This window comes from Dipteris shenzhenensis, chromosome 5 (genome assembly GCF_047967505.1).
Source record: "Dipteris shenzhenensis isolate YYH24624 ecotype China chromosome 5, Dip_SZ_1.0, whole genome shotgun sequence".
In the NCBI taxonomy this organism is placed as follows: Eukaryota; Viridiplantae; Streptophyta; class Polypodiopsida; order Gleicheniales; family Dipteridaceae; genus Dipteris; species Dipteris shenzhenensis.
This window is the reverse complement of record NC_141600.1, coordinates 19,477,984-19,499,930: the sequence shown is the minus strand read 5'-3', so window position 1 is coordinate 19,499,930 and position 21,947 is coordinate 19,477,984. Positions and strand designations below refer to the sequence as shown.

The 21,947-nt window shown below is 43.0% G+C and overlaps 1 protein-coding gene across 6 annotated transcripts in view; it reads right to left on the bottom strand.

The window, feature by feature from the left end:
* Positions 1 to 21,947, bottom strand: part of LOC147901718 (transducin family protein / WD-40 repeat family protein) — a 72,129-nt gene continuing 50,182 nt past the window's right edge. For all 6 annotated transcript variants that reach the window (XM_087374523.1, XM_087374524.1, XM_087374525.1 and 3 more), the window contains 2 exons: positions 12,567 to 12,627; positions 1 to 639 (listed from right to left, as the gene is read on the bottom strand). In XM_087374523.1, the coding sequence (XP_087230649.1) occupies positions 424 to 639; positions 12,567 to 12,627 (277 nt within the window). In that variant the 3' untranslated portion in view covers positions 1 to 423. The remainder of the gene's footprint in view (positions 640 to 12,566; positions 12,628 to 21,947) is intronic.

Genomic DNA, 21,947 nt, shown 5'->3' with positions numbered 1-21,947 from the left:
AAAGTCAAATTAACATCACTGTACATTGCATACACTCGTGTGAAGCCTGGGGGGCAAAAAAACAAGACATCAATACCTAACGAGGTACGTTTTGCTATCACCAAAACAAAGGGCCTGAACACCACACATGGTTTTGGCACGCCTTTGAGAGAGTAAGTATTATTATAGAAATTATTATGGCCATATCAATAAAATGACAAGTCCTCCATCGCTAATGAGTAGCTTTTATCATCAAAAGTTTACACTATAGAAAGAATTGGTTGACTGATGCTTACTATTAAGGCTAATTCCAAAGATCACCTTTACCTACCTTTACCTCTGCAGCATCTCTCTTTCCCTTGCAGAGAAATATGGTTGAAATGCCAACTTTACACCATATACAGAAGCTGCTATAGATTGAGCCTCATAACATTTGTGAACTTTTTAATCACTTTCATAAGCATCTTCCATGTCAAAGGACGGGATATAGTGCTGAAAAGCGTGTTTAGGATGCACGGACTCTCCATGAAGATGCTCCCATTCTGCTATGACGCCATCCCAAGATGAACTTACAAGCAGAGGGTAAAACGGATGCCAGCTGCAATCCCTCACTGTTGACCGGTGATACCCACCAAGTCTTGCAGCACATTTTCCGGTTACCTGTCAGCATTAAACAAAGGTTTCGTAGGACCTCTCTCTCTCTCTCTCTCTCTCTCTCTCTCTCTCTCTCTCTCTCTCTGTGCAAAACTATGGGGACAGCAGAAGAAGAAGCAACTTAAAAAATAATTGGAGCAACCAGTCAAAAACCTAGGAAGTACTTAAAAGAAATATTGGAACACAGCAACAAGATACTTGGACTAGCACACAAACTAGCTCAACAAGTACTCAACACACAGCAAATTTGTGATGTTTTCTTTCACTAGATTGTAAAAGGTCATGCCAAAGTCATGGATGCATATAGGGCTAGCCATGGTAGCCTACGTCAGCCTAAAGTACAAGAGCCATAATCCCTGACACGATAGAGGTATGTGATAACCTGGACTGCTGCATCAAGCTGTAGTAGCGGGGATGCTCCAAACTCATTAAGAACTACCTGATGTGAGACTGCCGGCTTGTTGCAGATCATCTCGTGGGGTGTGTGCGTGGGCGTGTAGAGAGAGAGAGAGAGAGATTAACATCTCCAAAAGGCCAAAAAGGCTTATCAGACCAATCTATAACACATCATGAGAAAAAACCCCATGCAGTACACTACTAAAGATCTAATGTGAAGTGCCATCTATGAGGGATTGGATCGTCATCTTGGCTAGGGTGGGTCCTAGCAGGAATATGGGTGTCTCTGAAGCATGTCAGAGATCATGATATCCTCTACTTTGTACCATTGGGGAAGTTGTGAAGCGGGCCCTGCCCTATGACCCTGCAATGATAGTACCTCGGATCAAGCGAGTGCTGTATGGTCCTGTAGCCAAACTCCTACGATCGTAGCATCTCTATAGGGTGCACTTTGAGTACGCTGCTAGGTGGCCTGCTCTTAGTGTAGATGACTCCTTGAAAAGAATTATGTCATCACCTGCTATCAGTGCCTATGCACAGCTATTTGGGGGGCTAGACTGGAGAGAGAGAGAGAGAGAGAGAGAGAGAGAGAGAGAGTTTACTAAAGTCTTCGAAAGACCAATGGGTCTATGAGACTGAAAAGTCCTGATACAAACAAGCTGTGTGGGTGGAGCTACTAAACGAGCATCCACTATGCAGAATGCAAATGATAAGTGCTGAGTGCTACATAGTCATGTCAAAGTGATAAGTGCTGAGTGCTACATAGCCATGTCAAAATGATGATCGCCTACACAACACTAGCATCCTCATCATCAGAGCATCGAGGGGAATGAGGTAGTGAGGGCATAAATTCAAAGATCTGCTGGCTGCCCACGGACATAGTCCTCTGTTGTCTCCTGATCGTAGCTCTGCGTCTGATAAGGGATACAATGACCCCTTTCGATGGAGCCCCAACTTTGAACAAGACTCCATAATTGATCCAAAATCCTTGTTAGTATATCTTGATACAAGCAAACGGAAGCCCGTCTCCTTCGGCCCCCTTCCTTCAACCCATTTCTTATCCTTTTCTCCTACTCCTAGTTGGGCTGAGCTCCATAGCCCAGCCTAGGGGGTTAGGAATCATTTGGGAGCTTTTCTCAAGCTGATATCACTCAAAACAAACCCTAGGAGCTCCCTCTCTAGTCGCCGTTCTGCCTCAGCTAGTTGCTGCTCCAGACTGGTTTTTCCATAAACAAAGAATTGACCATAACTTTTCAAGGTTTGCTCAGATCGTTTCAAAGTTAAAGCAATTTTGTTGTTCAGAAGATAACCTACATTTTTTGTTTCTACACTAAAGGCAAAATCTGCACCGTTTAGTTGCTATAAGCGTCACAAGAAGGGGGGGTCCCTGGCAAACTGTCATTTTTTTAACAATAAGTGACAGAAAAGTAGAGAAGCAGCCTTCATATGCTGCAAAACTAGCATCACCTTTGCCTAACACTAGGAAAAATGGTCATACTTCTTCTCCAAGAGCAGATTCTCTTGCTCAAGAAGGAGAACAATGAATTTATGAAAAAAATTCAAGATCTACAGGAGAGAGTGAAAGTGAATGAGCTGAAGCTAAACAAGCCAACTCCCATTTCAGTTTTAGATGATGAATTAGTATCTAGACAAATTGAAGAGATGCATAAGAAGCTCAAGGGAGAGATCCAAGAAAATCTCAAGGGAGAAATCAAAGGAGAAGTAAAGAGCTCCTTAGACTTTGCACGACTGCAGAAGGAAGTAAAGGAGCAAGCTGAAAGGTTGCTCAACTCAAAGAAGCTCAGGATTGGAGGACTACCGGACAGCAGAGGATTCTTGGGAAGAGACCCATGAAGAACTCAGCAAAGCTTTACCAGCCATTGATTTGGGTGATCTCAACTTTGAGATAGCGCAAGAAGGAGCGCAAGGAATTCTCATCTTCAAGTCAAGGGCTGAAAGAACGCAAGTTCTTAGACAATCCAACAAGTTGAAAGGTCTACAGGTGTGGATTGCAGAGGAACTCACAAAGAATCAGCTAGGGAACAAAAGCTCAGAACTAGCAAAGGTAAAGGCGGCTAGGAAAGAAGGAAAATGGGCTGTCTACAAAGATGGAAAGGCTTTGATCAAGGATTTTAAAGTTAAACCAATAGACCCTCAGTTTATAAATGATGTATGATATGCATTTGTTTTCTTCTTCTTTTGTTTACTGATTGAACCAGGTGTAAAGGGAACTTGACATGGTTATATCGTCTTTTGAGACATAATACAAAAAACATTTTTTGTAAAAAAATCCTTGTTAGTTTGCTATTCAAATATGATGGACTACATCTCACCCTCTAACCTTGAGACTAAAGACTATCGAGACTAAGCTGAGAAGAGGACTCTAAGAGGACTCTGAGTACATTAGATATACTCTCTTGATCACCTCCATGAGGCCTAAAGGATTTCAAGCGACATCTAATCTCTAAAAACATTAAGAACACTAGCAATGATTGATTGATTTCATGTAGCATGGCTCATGTAAATATCCATGCAATTTCCATTTTGAACATCTTCATAGTACTCTAAGAGCATCAATAGCAATTGTGGGATGCTTCCACTCCTGAAACCTTAGTTGTATGGAATAGCAAATGCCACATAAAATGTTATGGTAGAAATCTCCTCAGAAGATCACACTCCCAATAGAAGGTTCAACACACAAACAAGGGATTTGTCCTCAAAGATTCCATGCAACCTTTCAAACATCATCATGGGAAATATGGGGCTCTGTAGCTTTCCAAACATACAAAATACCCTATTGTTCATAGTTGGGGCTGTAGGCAATGTCAACTTCCTTTCACAACCGTATATCTTGGGGTTTCATTGCTTACTAGTCTCACCTCCTTTACAAACCATTGGGGATCACCAGATCTTTAAAGCAAAATAGTCCACAACTTTTTGCATGAGCAAAAAAATAAAAAGTAATTGTTGTAACCCGTAAGTGAGAAGACACAGACATCCATCAGCATGAGTATCAAGTCAATAGTCAGGAAAGGTGTAAGCCCAACAAGAGCATGCACAGCTTGCATAAAGATGCAGTGTTGGTGTCACTTGAGCACTTTAGAAGGGTTCCTCCTTGACAGGACAAATAGGAGGAAGGTCATGATTCTACAGACAATCAGCAAAACACTCTATAGTTGAAGTTCTTGGAGTGTTCCTCAGCTTCTTCCTGTAACTGTAGTTATGAATCTGTTGGTCCAGCAGACGCTTTGCCTGTTCACATGATAAGCCTTTTTGTTAAAAAACTAGCACTTCTTTTTTAAGAAGCGATACTTTTTTTTCAAACCAGCATTAGCAGCAGCAAAGGGACTGCATCAAAGCAGCCTTCTGTTTCCAGCCCTACAGTAAGGGATTCCCCTCCATACAGACTACAGTATTCTCTCCTTTCCTTTTGCAGTGAGGGTTTATTCCCTTTATACAGTACTTATTCTTTCAGTTGTATTCAGCCCATTGGGAAGACAGTTATATTATTTCCTCTTCGGAGGCCCCTTATATTCCTCCCTCATATTCTCACACTCTCTCCACAGTTCCACTTGTGTTTCGAGTGCGTTACTCTCTCAGTTCAGGCAGTAGTGAGTAGAGAGAGAGAGTGAGGCTTTCTCCCTGCTACATTTGTATCAGAGCTTCAGGTTTTCTTTCCTGAGATAGGGAGATTCAGTTTAGGGACGGCCACTATTTTATGGTATAGAAAGCACACCATGATTACCAGTGATGAGTTCAACCACAGTACGGAAGATGAAGTTGCTTCCCTAGCCCCTCCACCACAGAATCCACCCTTGGCTGCAGAGGCCCGACAACAGTTCCGCCATGATGCAAACCATGATGCAAATGCAGAAACAATAGTCAGAGAATCTCTTCAATCGCATGCTTAAGCTCCAAGAGATGCAAAGCAAGCCGAGCGTGATCATGATTGCGAGGCTCAACAAGCCAAGGAACTTAGAGAGCACACCGCTCGGAAGGAGAAGGAAGAACTGGATTGACATCTCCTCATTTCTCTACTCCGCCCATAGTGAGATGACGATTGGGAGAGAGCCCTGCAGCCCATCTTCATTCCCTATGAAGCTCAATTTTCTTCAGTATAATAGTAAGACCGAACCTTTTTTTTTTTAATTTCTTGGCTCAATCGTTTTTGAGAGCTATTTCTTAGTTGTCCCTACAAAAGACAATGAGAGGTGTATTCTCCCATTGATCCACCTCACAAGCAAGGTGGTCACCTAGTGGCACAAGTTGCAGAAGGACGCTTTGATGCAGACGAGGAGACACCTCATTATGGGTGGACAGGGTTTGGAGAAAGATGTCAGGACAGGATTCCTGCCACCACAGTACCTGGACTGATGATAGAGTCAGTTCTTCGAGATGCACCAGGGGGACACTGAGATGGTGAAACACCATGCCAACAAGTTTAAACCATACAGCTATATAAGGGCCGATGTGAAAAGCTGGGTAAGTTTCTCCATGGTTTACGTACAAACATCCTGTGGTACGTTCAAGTTTTAGGCCACGAGATTATGAGGTGCATATGAGCTTGCCCAAAATTTTGAGCTCATGCACAAGGTTCAAGGATCCAAGTCAGACAACAGTAAGAAGTCCCAGGACTCCACGCCATGAGATGGTGGGAAGAGGTCCAGTAATGGGCAGCAAAAGAAGAATTGGATGACAAAGGATAGCAACAATTATGGCGGTTTCTTGGATGCAGCGACTCATGCCAAAGAGAGCCGGTGCTTCTATTGTCATGTGCAGGGCCAAAAGAACGAATTTCCCTTACTTGAAGAAGCTCCAAGCAGAAGGAACCATGTCATGTGGTTCATCTAAAGCTTTAACTCTTGCAAGACAACCTCAGTGGTCATCCAAGAGATTGAAGATCAGCACAAGGGGGAGCTTGACATGTTTCCCATGATGTTTCATTTCTACGACCAGATCAGTGGGCAAAAGGTTCTCATCCTTGCAGATTCAGGGAGTTCGGAGGATATCATCTCCACAAAAGCCATCAAGCAAGCCAGGTTGACTATCACCCTAATAGATTCCATTGCCTTGCATGGTGCATTCATGGGACAGCAGATAGAGAGCAACATGGAAGTTACTTCAGCCACTCTGAAGATTTCAGGATGCACACACAGTCGGCCACTCAAGGTCGCACCAACTCAAGCAGCAAATATCTTGGGGGCATGATGGTGGCAGCAAATTGAGATTCGACCTGACTGTCAGAACTAGGACTTGGATCTCAAAATCCCAGGCCATGGGGGTAAGCTCATTCCACTCTTCCTTGCCCTTTGATTCAGCTACAATTTGGAGCGCCTTAAGGGCCAAGATATTCTCACACATTGATCTGAGGAGTGGGTACCATTAGATACGGATTCATGAGATAGGTATCCCGAAGCCTTTCGCACAGAGAAGGCCTAGTACAAGTTTGTGGTGATGCCCTTTGGTTTCACAAGGGTGCTCGCGACATTCAATCGCATGATGCTACGACTTTCAAACCTCTGATTGATAAAAGTATCCGTCTTTTTCAATGACATTCTCATTTTTTCTAAGGATCCCGCACAACATGTGATGCATGTTCAACAAGTTCTTTAGCTCTTGAAGAACATCAGGTGTACATCAATTCCAAGAAGAGCAGATTTTTCTTAGAAGAGGTACATTGACACTCCAACAAGTGTCCGCTTGGATTTAGCCAAAGTGAAAGACAAAGTGGAGTGGGAGCTGCCTACCACATCTTAGGAGGTCTGCATGTTCATGGGCATTTTCCATGTGTACACAAGCACATCAAGGACTTCACAAAGATTGTGCTACCCATCACCAATCTTTTACACAAAGTGAAGACCATGAAGCCGCCCATTATCTTTCCTCCAGCAGCCCTTTCAACATTCGCTCAATTGAAGGAAGCAATCAACACAGCTCCATGACTTGCATTGGCATATGGCATTAGCCCTTTGATGTTCGAACCAATGCCAACGACTATCCCATCGAAGCAGTCTTGGAACAGAATGGCCATCTAGTTGCATCCGAGAGACGTAAGCTGGTTCTAGCCGAGACCAAGTACTCAGTTTATGATAAGGAGCTATGTGCAGTGATCCATGCCTTTAAAAACACTGAAACATTTTCTGTATAGACAGGATTTCACTGTTCAAAGCATTAAAGTGGCTTCAGACTATGCCAACAACTCAGTGGTCTAATCGTCAGGATCAATGGAGCTAGACTTTTCGGCAGTTTGGCAAAATGATTATCAGCCCAAGTCAGAGAATGTCGTGGTTGATGCTCTCAGTAGACGGGGAATCGTTACCTCCATCTCCATAGTTCAGGAGTCTTCTCTTGCAGAGATGTGCAACCAGTACCATACCAATCTAGATTTTCAAGTGCATTGGTACAAGGTAATGCTTGATAAGCAGGCCGGTGATTATTGTATATATGGCAGGTGGTTGTTTTTTAGAGGGCGCCTTCTGTGCTGCCCCAATTCCATGCTACCATACTCCACAATTGGCAGACACAGAGGGGTTGCAGGCACTCTCGACAAGATCGAGCGCAATTTTTTCTAGCCTCATTTACGCAGTGATGTCCACCAGTCTGTGTCTCATGGCCAAATATGCCGAACAGGTGAAGATATTCCATGGGAAGCTGCCATGACTCCTTGAGTTTCCGGATCAACCTTTCGAGCAGATTGGCATGGATTTTGTCACAGACCTTCCATCGGCCATTGGTTCCAAGAACACCATGTGCCTGACCATTGTGGACAGGTTCAACAAATTTGCCATGCTTATTCCATGCAAGGGTACAATCAATGCACAAGATACAGCTCGACTTCTCCTTAGGTGGTGGTATCCAATGTGTGGTATGCCACATATCATTCTGTATGATAGGGATTCCAAATTCCCCAAGCAGTTTTGGAGATCCCTTTTCGACAACTTTGGTACCAAGCTTAGTTTTTCTAGGAGCGTCCATCTGCAGTGAGATGGCCAATCAGAAGTCTACAACCAGCTTTCATTCGACATTCTAAAGTGCTATCTTGCACATGCACAGCCCTGATGGGAGCAATATTCACCCTTACTTCACGAGATCTTGAATGACACCTATTCCTCCAGCGTGGGTAAATTCAAGTTCCTTCTCACCACGACATCCGAGAACATATTACAAGGCCGATTGCATCACAAAGACATATGAGAAGGTAATGGATTCTGTGAAAGATCGCATTGCCAAAGCACATGAGACCTACCAGACGTAAGCTAACAAGCACAGGCTAGATGTGGGTTACAAGAAAAGACAGTGGGTTTATCTTCGTGAAGAAGTGACTCAAGCACATTGGGAAGAAGTACATGGACCATGCATCCAGTTTTCCATGTGTCGTGGCTTAAGCCACATGTGGGTCTGGCACTAACACTGGCGCCAAATGTGGAGCAGCCCGAGTTTGTTGATGAGGCGAGGGTGGTCGAGAGCCTGAGCAGATTTTGCTTCATCGGTTCAAGAAAGGTATAGGCAATCATCAATTTCTTGTATGTAGTAAAGTTCAAGCACAAGGGCTCCCACATGACACCATGGTTGAAGAGGAGTTTTTTCACAGATTATCCATACCTCCTTTCAGCATACAAGGAGGCTTTTTCCATACCCCAGTTTGAGTTTCCATATAAGGGGATCTCAAGGGCATCCACAACACGTGGCATGCTGGACTGCCACATGGACTCAGCAACCACGTCAGCACAGCCACATCAGCACACAGAGCATGCGCCACATCAGCAGGCACCATACGGCCGACCACATGGCAGTTGGTGCTTGATCAGACCCGACCAGCCTGGTCGGGACAGATCTGGCCAGGGGTCGGCCCCGGTCAGTCAGTTTTAGGGCCCAAGAGGGCCTATATAAGGGCAGCTCCTTGGCCACTTCATTCATCCACCTTCCACACTATCCAGGGGCTCCAGCCAGCAGCAGTCTTTAAGTAGGATCAGGGCAGGATAGGCAGCAGCAGACCAGCAGACCTTCTACAGGGTCCCTACAGTCCCTACAGTACTAGTTCAGTCCAGTTAGCAGCAGCAAAGGGACTGCATCAGAGCAGCCCTCCATTTCCAGCTCTACAGTGAGGGATTCCCCTCCATATAGTATTCTCTCCTTTCCTTTTGCAGTGAGGGTTTATTCCCTTCATACAATACTTATTCTTTTTCAGTTGTATTCAGCCCTATTGGGCAGACAGTTACTGAGTTATTCTTTCCACTTCGAAGGCCCCTTATATTCCTCCCTCAAATTCTCACACTCACTCCACAGTTCCACTTCTGTTTTGGGTGCATTACTCTCTCAGTTCATGCAGTAGTGAGTAGAGAGAGTGAGTGAGGCTTTCTCCTTGCTACACATACCTATATACATTTGTAAGACTAGAGTAAGTCCAATCATACAAATTTAGATTTTTGTTGTTCTAAATACCCTCTACAGTCACATTAAAATCTTATTTCCAAGTTTGTTTTGGATCATTGTAGCCAGACGTGAGAGTACTTACAAAGGATGTCCCAATGAGCACTATGGCTGATTCTCAAGAGTGAGGCTATCTCCTTGCTACCCATACCCTCTACAATCACATTAAAATCCCATTTCCGAGATTGTTTTGGATCATGTAGCCAAACGTGAGAATACTTACAAAGGATGTTGAAAGCTAGTGTTGAGGCGGAGTCCACATGAGGAGCCCATAGGGCTATTTTGTTAATTACTAGATCACCTTTCACCAGGTCCATGTTCAACATGCCGTAAGAGACTGAGATCCACAAGGTTTTGTACCCACTCGGTTTTACAAACATCAACTAGTAACCTAACACCTTTATATCACACCTGGGGATGAGCCTTGGTGTGTTAGGCAAAGAATATTTGGTTAAACAAGGTCATAATGAGATTAAGGCATAATCTGTAGAACACATAATCTTTTAGAATTCTATCTAAAGTACTACCCTCATCGCTCACATACACACTAGGTAAAACAGTTCAAGATTCTCAACCGTTTGTGAGAATTCAGAGAAAATCCAAGTTTTCTAGCCTAGGTTGTGAGCTTGGAAATCCAAAGGCTAGTTTATGTGCTTTAGGCAATAAATTGTGTTCATGGGTACAAGGGATTATGGATCAAAACTTTTAGAAAGCTCATTAAGTCCATTTAATTTAGGTTAGGTCAATTCACTATCCATACACTCAAGTTTCAGCTATATGTAACATAGTACAATGTGAGTTACATTCTACTTAATTGTAATTTGTAATTGTGCCCGCAAAAACACATCGCCATTTGAGTGCTCTCACAGGATTGCAGTTCCGATCCATGTGAGAGGAATTGGAGCACTGGGACACTCTTGCATACAAAGAGGAGAAATAGGTTGAGTACCTCCCAACTAGAGCGGTTGTTATTTTGTCATTGCAACCTCCAGCTCCTTGATAGGAAAGCCAAGCATCGAGAGCCTTCTCAAGTGAATGTGGATAAGGTTGACATCAAGAAGGTGAAGTTCATCCCAAAGATCCCCCAGGATGAGCACAATATGTACTCCTTGCTTTATGAGGAGTTGATAGCGTCGACCCGCACCACTCACTCTTCCACCCGCTCTTAGAGGTAGGTTCCGTCACTACCACTTCAACAAAGCTAGAGCGACAGAATCCTATCTAATCATCATCTGAGGCTGACACTCAGGAGTCAGAGGAGACAAATGACCCGATGGATGCCAATAATCTTTAGGAGTGATATTTTTCGAGCATGCTACTGCACTTACCTCTAGGATTTTGTCTGATTTTTGGATCCGATATGGATCATGTTTTGTATTGACTACATAGACTGAAGTACTTATTTCTAGGATTTTGTCATGTGAAATGGATCATGGATCATGTTTTGTATTGACTTTTTTTAGGCTTCAGCCTAGGCCCTAGACTACTTGTCATTTATGATCTATCAACTATGGTAATTGATGTAACAGTGCGGCTTGCCGAAACTCCGAAACATTGTTTCCCGCCGTGCTCCATTTCCTGGTTTCTGAAACTCTTGGGAACTATGGATGATGGAGATTTTCCCAATTGCGATTTTCTAAGTAGCTTCACCATCTTCCTTGTCGACATTTTGGATCTAAAGGAATACTGTTTGACCAATCCTTAGTTTTGGCAATATGATTCATTCTTGCTCCTTTAGTAGTTTCGGTTTGAGTTGGAGTTGGTTTGCTGTATCAGTTGATAGTGAACTGATCATGAGAATGCAAGGATTGCACTACTTCCTTGATGCCTCATATTTCACCAATATTAGCTTCTACATAATTTTGAATAATTCTCTTTCACTCCCACTTCAAGAAGATCATTGTAAATCTTCAATTGTTATACATACCTTTGTAAGACTGGAATACATCCAATCAACAAAAAATTTTGAAAAACAAAAGGAAGAAATACTTAGCAAGCAAAGCAGTGCCCAAGCATAAGCAGCTATACTGGGTTTTTAAACACCCACGGAGTCTCTTGGGCAAACCCAGTGCTTACTAAAATACGTCCCAAAAAAAACAAACAAAAAAACAAAAGAGAAAGAAAACAAGAAATGCAATATGTGCATATAGTTCCAAGAGAGAGCATGCATTGAGGCTGGATCAAGTGTTCCACAAAATGGATGATGCTGTTTAAAATTCTTCAATTTTCGTTTTGTCAAAAACTCTGAATATCATAGTATTTACAAACCACACATCATTTAAAATAGAGAAATATGCAAATCTCTTACTGTTGGGAGTACCCTCAATCACACACTAAGCACTGACGTTCCTCTATTCCACTACTTTCTCTAAACTCTATACTCTTGTGTGAAAGTATGAAGCTATTGTGATTTAAACTATATGTCAGTTTTGAGGCTATTTCATTTTTTAAGTATAAATTAAGTAATTCAATGACCATCTTAGCACTGTGTGCAGCAACTCAATTGTTGTTGTGCATGGCAACTGAATTGCCCTTTCTTTCCATTCTGAATTACATTTGGAAAGAAGCACGTGCGCGCGCACACACACAGACACCCCCCTTCATAAGACTACAATACATCCAATCTTACAAATTGAACCTTTTAAAGGAAAGGGAGTTTGTAAGAGACTTTAGACAAAATTATGAGTAAATGAGAAAAATACAATATATTAATAAGTTAGTAACCAAAGCTATGCTTATGTTCTCATGAGTACCCAAGCATAAGCTGCCATCTGGATTTCAAAAGCATAAGCATTTTTACACAGATATGGAGCATCACTAGCCAATGTAACGATGTTCAGCCTGGCAGATGCTGGGAAACATAAAATTAAGTTTTAAAAAATAACCCTTTGTATTAATCTAGCTAAATAGTCTCACAATTGTACACAGTCATCAATATTTAGGAATATCTCTAGTCACAAATGTCTTGCAGAGGGTGTTAAACTAATCTACAAGCTTATACATGATTAGCTACTCGACTTTCTACATTTCATCTCGTTTCTCGTGCAAATGGTGCACGCAAAAATACAACTAGATAATACAATGTAAAAGGATGTCGTCATAGTTACCAAGTCATAGATGTAGACACATCCATCTTGAGATCCTGTGTAGATATACTTCTGTCCAGTCCTGCAAAAGAAGACACAATAATACAACCATATCGTTCCAATATAGTAAACACTGCTAAAACATACATAAGATAGAAGTCAATTGTAGTATCCTACAAAAAGCTTTTCCTCAATTTAGATCTGAGTACTAAGTATCATATACACTGTATTCAAACGGTGCATGTAAGCTATTGGAACCGCCCTAATACCTACAAATATTTCTCTCCCTTTCAGATTCTGAGGGAATTTACTATTTAAACGCACTCAATACATCCCCCCTTCCTGCTGATTTAGTGTCAATCTCTGTAGAGCTTCACCACATCTTCATCTGACATCTACTCTAGCCATGGATGTAATAATCCAAGCACAAGATGCTAGGATAGAAAAGTTCAGAAAATACCAAACAGACAAGGAGAAAGGCTTATGACAAAGTCAGCCTGTGCTGGGCTTGTTAAGGATCTCCCTCTCTCTCTCTCTCTCTAACTCTCTCTCTCTCTCTCTCTCTCTCTCTCTCTCTCTCTCACACACACACACCCCGTGCACTCAGATACCTTGGCAAATATGAAGCAGTTGTTATAATCCAAGCCCAAGATGCTAGGATAGAAAAGTTCAGAAAATACCAAACAGACAAGGAGAAAGGCTTATAACAAAGTCAGCCTGTGCTAGGCTTGTTAAGGATCTGTCCCTCTCTCTCTCTCTCTCTCTCTCACTCTCTCTCACTCTCTCTCACACACACACCGTGCACTCAGATACCTTGGCAAATATGGAGCTCCTCAACCTCCTTGTCTTGCTTTTCTCCTACAACCTTGATTCCAGCCCGTACAATCTATACTCTACAGTTGCTGCCTCGACAGCCCCTCCCTATGCAAGGACATGCCAACAAGGGGACTTAAACAGGCCCATTGTTGGCCCCCAAGAGCAGATTTTCTATTTACAGCATGGAGTATCGGAAATAAGTTAATAGATGGCAGATCTAGTAGCCCGAATCTAGGTCCTTCAAGAGGCCAAGAAGCAAGCCGTAATTGATGAGATAATGCAGACTTGCAAGGCCTCTTCTCCTACCCCCCAATAAGTCTCTACAGTCATAGATCTTGTTCACACAAACGTGCAAACAATCAAGAACAAGATGATTGTAGAGATGGATACAAAGGCCCATTTCTTTAAAGCATAAACTATAGCATACAGTTCCTTCTCATATGCAAAGTAATTCCGTTGGGCACACTCTAACTTCTTGCTTTCAAAAGCCACAAGTCGTAAAAGTACCACCCCAACAACAAAATCGTTGGCATCTATTTCAACCACGAATGGTTCATTGGGATCCACTACCTTTAAGACAAGAGTTGATATTATAGCTACTTTTAACTTTGCAAAACTTTTATTTTGAGGTTCATCCCATATGAAGGTACACCCCTTCCCCTTAAGCTAATCTGTCAACGGAACAATAACCTTAGCATAGCCTTGGATGATCTCCTATAAAATCCAAACAAACCCAAGAATATCTATATTTCTTCTAGGTTTCTAGGATGTGGCCATTCCAAACAATAACCTTAGCATAGTCTTGAATGAATCTCCTATAAAGTCTAAACAAACCCAAGAATATATATAATTCTTCTAGGTTTGTAGGATGTCGCCATTCCAAACAAGCCCTTACTTTTTCAGTATCCGTACAAATTCCTTCTTGGAATAAAGTACCTCACTTCTCTTGCAAAGAATTCACATTTGGATTCTGACCTTAAGACACTGCTCATAAGTATATAAAGGTTGTTGGAGCATTTGTTAAACCAAATGGCGTTGTGCATTTTCTTGGAGATCTTCCTCTAGCCCAACTAGAAGTGTTCCGTCACTTGTTTAGTTTGAGTAGTAGCTGCTCCTCTCTGGACCAGCTATGAATGTACATTTTTTCTCAATGAGATACTGCTTTTTACCCCCCCAAAAAAAGTGTGTGAATTTTCTATTCACATTGGGATATTGAAAACGTGTCTTAATGCGAATAAATTGCTGGAGATATCATAGCCAAAGAGTATGTTGGTGTGAAGTGTTGGTGTGTAGTACTAGGTGATCTAGTACTAGTCTATGTGTGTGTGTCATGTGTGAGTGCCACATGTCATCATGGGACTTATCCCATATGCACTAGGTACTAGTGTGTGAGTGAGTAGCCTATATAAGGCTTGTACTTCACTTGTCTTGTCATTTTGCCTCCTTCCCTTGCAGCCCTTTGCACTCCTACCTACCCACCTAGAATCTCCATAGCCTGCCTCCATAGCCGCCTCTTCTTGCAGCCCTTTTCGAGTCCATTTCTTCCCACCACAGCCCTGCTGGTCGGCTTGTTTTCAAGAGGTGTGTGCACACGTGCTCCTGGTCGGCATCTCCTTCAAGTGGCGTTTGTATACATGCTGATTCAGAGCATTTCCATTCCCGTTTTTAGGGTTTCCAGGCCACTGCAACAGAGCTATCCATCTACACGCATTGGTTGCACACTTTTGAGCCTTTTGGAGGCATTTTCGACCAATTTTGGAGCTGCTTCTTGCATTTTTGAGTTGTTCTAGGGTTGCTGCTCCAAAACCGCCTACACTATTTGGAGCACCTACAGCCACCTATATCTGCCCACTTGCACACGTGGAGTCTACTATTGCATTTTGGAGTCCTAGACCAGGCACCATACTTGCTGGTTCTTCATCTGGTGCTGCAAATTTCTTACCTCAGTTTGCCCATATGGAGCCTCATCCTCATGGTGAAGACCAATCAGCTTGGGATGACAAGAATGAGAAGGCACTAGCGCTTATTGGTTTGAGGCTGGCTAACAAACTACTTCATCATCTTGACCTCACTACTTCAGCCAAGGAGACACTGGACAAGCTCGAGAATATATACGCCACATCTACTGAACCTGAAAAGCCCCCGGAGGAGATGCATGCAGCTACAGCAGAGGTTCATGGCCTCTCTCCTGACAATGAGGATCTATTTGACCAGGGTTGGCTTTCTAGGCCCCTATGCTATGTGTGTCACCACAATGTAAATATCCTAAGTCAAAGTACAGTTGACCATTTATTTGATCTTAATTAAAGAATGTTATATGTGTTAATTACGGTCAAAGAGTTATTTTAATGGTCAAAGGATTGACTACGGTCAAAGATACTTGACTCCAGTCAAGTAAACCTGACTACGGTCAGAGAATGTTGACTTTGGTCAACAAGACTTGGCATGCGCCAAGAGGGTTAACCCCGGTTAACCAAGATGTGCCAACTCCGGTTGGAGAGACTTGGCTATAATTAAAGCGCCTTGACCTTTGGTCGAAGCCCTTTAATTATAACCAAGAGTGTTGACCTCGGTCAACCAGAGAAAATATATATATATATTTATTTATATATATATTTGTTTAGATGTGCACATGTGTTCAGTGGGGACGCCCACCGTGACTAGGATTAGTCCACAGTGTGTTATTTGCATGCAAAGCGCTAACAATTAATGGGTACCATGGTGGTGCGCTTTAATTAATTGTTGCAGGTACTAGGAAGGATTATTTTTCCTAAGCGAAATGGGAGCCTGACAAGCACCTAGGAAGCGGTTCGTGTGACCGAGAGCCTGGAAGACTCCAGAATGGCCCTATGTGGCTTGTAATAAGAGTTAGTCTAGATTTTAGACAAGTGGCATGTTGCCAATTTGAATGGGGCTTGAAGCTCTTGTAAGAAGAGAGTTCTTTTGACGTTTCAGGAGAGAGAGTTACGAGACAGCTTGAAGCTGAACTTTTGTAACAGTTTTTCAAAAAGTAATAAAGACCTTCGGGGGGGTCCAGCCCGACAATTTGTCCTGGGCCCTAGTGTTTGTCCAGAGAGAGGGAGAGCTTTGGAGAAGGGAGAGCTGTGGACAGTTTTAAATTCAGTTTTAGAGCTTGGCTTCACAGTTTAAATCCAGTTCCGGTTGTATTGGTATCAGAGCTTGGCTTCACAGTTTCTTCAAACTGTGACGATCCAAGAGACAAGGAGAGAAAGAAATCATGGACCCACCGTGACCTTGTATTGGTACGGGGTACGCGTGACTTGCAGGCGCAAGTATATCAGTCGCCAAAATTGACGACAATTAATCGACGCACGCATTAGTTACGGGGCTTTATACGGAGAACTCGTTGTCAGTCTGTCCATCGCCTGGAGCTTCCGATGCTATGCGTCAAGTTGCAAGTACAAACTATCAGGAGATGTAGCTTCGCCACATATGGTCTGGCCGTGGAGATTTTCGCAGGTGACAGAGGCACTGTAGCGTGCGTTGCGAAAAGAGGCGTGGAGGTCGTCGTGAAATACCGCTTCAGTGCGAACTTACGACTGATGGTCACCAAGGCGCGACGCGCGACGACGAACAGACCAGGACCAAAGTTTGGGCAGGTTTGCAGGCACGCGTGGGTGCTGACGTGGCAGCATGTGCAGGCTGATGACGTGGCAGTACACGTGGCATCCAGCTCAGAGCTGACGTGGCGTGGGACACGTGGTGCAGGACACGTGGCAGAGGTCTTGCAAGATGCTGACGTGGCAGCCAGCCTGGCAGACCAGTGGTTAAGTTAACCCTGGTACAGTTAAACCCTGGTTGGTTGACCTGTGGTTAGTGAAACCCTGGTTAAGTCAACTGCAGTCAGTTAACTCTGGTTAGTTGAACCAGTGTCCAGTCAGTTCAACTCTGGTCCAGTTAATCTGGCCTAACCAGATCAGTTTGGTTGGTGTAACCAGAACCAGTTAGTCTGGTTAGACTAACTAACAGTTACTCCATCTGGTTACTGTTTTCACAAAAAAAAAAAAAAAAAAAAAAAGAGACAGTTGCAGAGACAGTTTTGGCTATCAATTTTCTCCTGCCTGTCAGGTTTTTACTGTCAAAAAAGTAGCAGAAAACCAGAGAAAAGCAGAGAAAACAGAGTTTTGCAGAAAAAGGAGAATGCATGCCTTTGAGCAGTAAAAAGAGGGAAAAACAGATGCCTTTTGAAGCCATCTGCAGCAGCCAGAAAAGGGCAACATAGTTGATGATGTTTTGGTAACTGTGTGGGTACATGCCTTGAACTGACAGTCAGTACTGGCATAGATTGTGAATGCAAAACACCTCTTGTTGAGGTACCTTTTTCTGTTGGAAAAGCAAAGGTAGTGTGCATCAGTTACCCGCACTGTGTGAGAAATCTGCAGATCTCAGAATATGGATCAATCACCTATCCAGTGGGATTCTCAAGATAGGGATGTGCATCCAAGACAGAGGAATGTGCCACAAACTCAACAAGAATTTGAACAAATGGTACGCACTCGTATACAAGAGCTGGAAAATCTTAAAAGGGATCCCAGGGCTCAGCATTTGTTTCCAGCAGAGACTATGCCTAATCCAGTATATGACGTGCCAATGCCAGAGGCACACTCTCGTGTACAGTCTGAGAGAGAGAGATCTCATAGATCTCATAGGAGACGGTCCCATAGTAAAAAGAGATCGAGGCATCGTCACCGATCTCCTAGTCCATCACCGTCTACCTCGAGTTCGACTTCTGTGTCTTCTTCTTCCTTATCAGATAAACCATCCAGGAAAAGAAGGAAACACGAGAAGTCTGGGAAGAGAAAGTCTTCCAAAGCGACCAAGGAATTTAAAGAGGGAGGAAAGTCTGTCAAGTTTATGACCTACAATGGACAGTATGGTCATACAGACAAAGCATTGCAGTTTATCAGACAGTTTGATGCTGCATTTGGTACAGAGAAATTTTCAGAATCCTCCAAATTAAGAATGGTCAGCTTACACTTAACAGCAACGGCTAGTGCATGGTGGAGTGCACTGACTACAGATGGGTCAGCCCCAAGAAAGTGGAAGGGCTTCAAGAAAGCCTTCTACCAGCAGTTCATGCCTAAACAGTTCAGAGACCATGTTCTTCAAGACTGGGACAGCTTGCACATGGATGCAGGAGATACAGTGGATGGGTACAACCAAAAGTTCTGGGATGCTTATTTGCAGGTTGCACCGTTCAAAAAGATCTCCAAAGGTACCCAGATGAGGAAATACAGAGCAGGTCTCACTCCAAGAATTCAGGCAGTAGTGAATGCTTTGGGGGCAAAGAATATTCAAGATCTTATGCATTCAGCCTCAGTAGCGAGTCTTGTACCGCTACAAGATCCATCTACAGTGCCATCCTTGCATGCAGGACGTGCTGATAAAAAGAAATCTGATTTTCAAAAATCAGAAAAGAAAGAGTCCCCTAAGGCTGAAAAGAAAGGGTTTCAGTCTCAGAAGCCGAGGGGTACTCAGTTCTCAAAGACCTATAAAGGCAAATCTACTTTTACCCCTGAACAGATAGCGGAATTCCGTAGAGATGGGAAATGCTTCAGGTGCGGTAAAGAGGGGCATGTGGCTGCCCAGTGCCCAGAAAAGCCTTCATCATCGAAGGGAAAAGAGGCAGAGAAGCCACGAGGACCGCAAAAGCCAATGGCGGGGGGTATTCCTGATATACTGGGTCATGCTTTGAACCCAGAAGAACGAGAATTGCTGCTATCATGGGGCAAAGTTAGAGACCAGCAAGCGCTGATTTTATTTGATCCAGGGGCTACTGATAATTTCATATCAGAGGATCTAGCCCTGAGGCTGGGAATAAAGACGGAAGAGCTAGGCAGGGCTTTGGATGCCGATCAAATGTTTTGTGGGAATCCTGTGCCAGTTACTCCCTTGATAGGGAAGCTCCGTCTTCATATTCAGAGTTATGTGGATCAGGAAGACTTCTTCATTTCTCCACTGAAACATTATGATGTAGTTTTGGGGATGCCTTGGTTTCACCGCAAGGCAGTGAAGTTGACTCTTCCTGAAAGAGTGCTGGAATTTGTACATAGGGGGAAAAATCAGCGTGTAATTGCCAGGAATAAAGGGGACACTATCCCCATTGTATCTGATGTTTCATGCGGTAAAGCAATAAAGTCTGCAATTTCTGCGTACATGGTTTTTGTAAAAGAAAAAGAGACTGATATGCATGCTGAAATGAATGATGCAGACAAAGATAAGTTTCAGTTTTTGGTAAACTTTAAAGATTGCTTTTCTGATGTTTTGCCAGGGGAGTTACCCCCAGAGAGACCAGAAGATCATCAGATAGAGTTAATGCCTGGTAGTGAACCACCAAACAGACCCCCTTACAGAGTCAGTGCGACTCAGAGAGAGGAGATTATGGCTCAAGTACAGGACTTGCTGTCCAAAGGCTTGATTCAGCCCAGCTCGTCTCCTTTTTGTTCCCCTGTACTGTTAGTACAGAAGAAAGATGGTTCATTCCGTATGTGCGTTGATTATCGCGCACTGAACAAAATGACCATCAAGAATAGATTCCCTATTCCGCGTATTGATGATGTCTTGGATCAGCTAAATGGAGCTTCAGTTTTCAGCAGGATAGACTTAAAGAGTGGCTACCACCAAGTGAGGATACAGCCTCAGGATGTGCATAAGACAGCATTCCGCACAACATTCGGGTTGTATGAATACTTAGTGATGCCTTTTGGATTGACAAATGCTCCAGCCACATTTAACAGAATGATGGATCGTATCTTCCGGAAGTACAGGCATTTTACTGGTACTTTCTTTGATGATATCTTAGTTTTTTCTAAGACAGATGAAGACCACAGAGAACATCTTGCTATAGTGTTTCAAGAGCTGAGAAATCATCAGCTCTATGCAAACAGCAAGAAAAGTGAGTTCTTTCTGGAAGAAATCCATTATCTGGGGCATATAATATCCAAGAATGGGATACAAATGGATCCAGCGAAGATCCGTGCCATTCAGGAATGGCCAGAGCTGAAAACTGTGCATGAAGTTCGAAGCTTTTTAGGCTTGTGTTCTTACTACAGAAGATTTATCAGACATTTTGCTGATATCGCAGCTCCATTACATGACCTCACTAAGAAAAATGCAGCCTTCACATGGGGATTATCACAGAAGAAAGCATTCAATACACTCAAGGAAAAGTTGACTACAGAGCCTATTCTGGTAGTTCCAGATTTGTATCAGTCTTTTGATGTCGATTGTGATGCTTGTGGAGAATGTGTTGGGGCTGCATTGCATCAGAATGGTCATGTAGTAGCCTATGAAAGCAGACGACTTCGGGATGCGGAAAGATATTTAGGAATCTATGAGAAAGAGTTATTGGCTGTAATTCATGCCATCCATACATGGAAACACTATCTTTTGGGTGCAGATTTTACTGTCAAAACAGATCACCAAAGTCTGAAATACTTTTTGACTCAGACCAAGCTTTCAGAGAAGCATATGAAATGGGCAAACATGCTGTCAATGTATCATTTTCAGATTGTCCATACTCCAGGAATTCGGAACAGAGTGGCAGATGCCTTGTCCCGAAGACCCCAGGTCAATAATGTAACTATTGCTTATCATCAGGACCTGGAAGACATGAGGGAACAATATGCTCATGATTCTGATTTTGGTGAAATTTTACAGCAGATGCAAGAAGGGCAATCCACCAGTCACTATTCCCTGAAAGATGGGTATTTAATGAAAGATGATTGCCTATGCATCACCCAGCAGATGAGGAAAAAGATTTTGGAGGAATGCCATGCACCTCCCTATGCTGGACACAGAGGAATTACAGCAACAACTCTAGCACTAGAGAGGTATTTCTTTTGGCCAGGAATGCGAAAAGATATACATCAGTTTGTTACTGAATGCCTTACGTGTCAGAAAATCAAGTATGATAGACACAAGGCACCTGGCCTACTTATGCCTCTTCCCGTGCCTCAGGCACCATGGGAAAATATTACAATGGACTTTATTTTTGATTTGCCAAGATCAAAGTCAGGGAATGACGGGATTTGGACTATCATAGACAGATTCAGCAAGCAAGCTCATTTCCTTCCGGTTCGCAAAACCATAAAGGCAGATCATATGGCTAAGTTGTTTATGGCACAGATCTTTAAACATCATGGTATGCCTAAGTCCATTGTTAGTGATCGAGATCCCAGAATGACCAGTCTATTCTGGAGAGCTTTATTTGATAACATGGGGACGAATCTGAATTTTTCTTCTTCTTTCCATCCCCAGACAGATGGTCAAAGTGAAGTAGCAAATTCTACCATTTTGGATATGCTGAAATGCTACGTGGGTGACCAGAGTTCAGACTGGGAAAAGTACCTACCCTTAGTAGAGTTTGCTTACAATAATACAGTACATAGCTCTACAGGGAAAGCCCCTTTTGAAGTCATATATGGGAAGGTGATTTTGCCACCTATATTGAGGACTAAAGATCAAATATTTGCAGCTGATCAGTTTGTAAGAGACCTCCAGACAGCTTACAGCCAAGTCCGGACAGCAATTGAAAGGTCTCAAGAGAAACATAAAAGGGCTGCA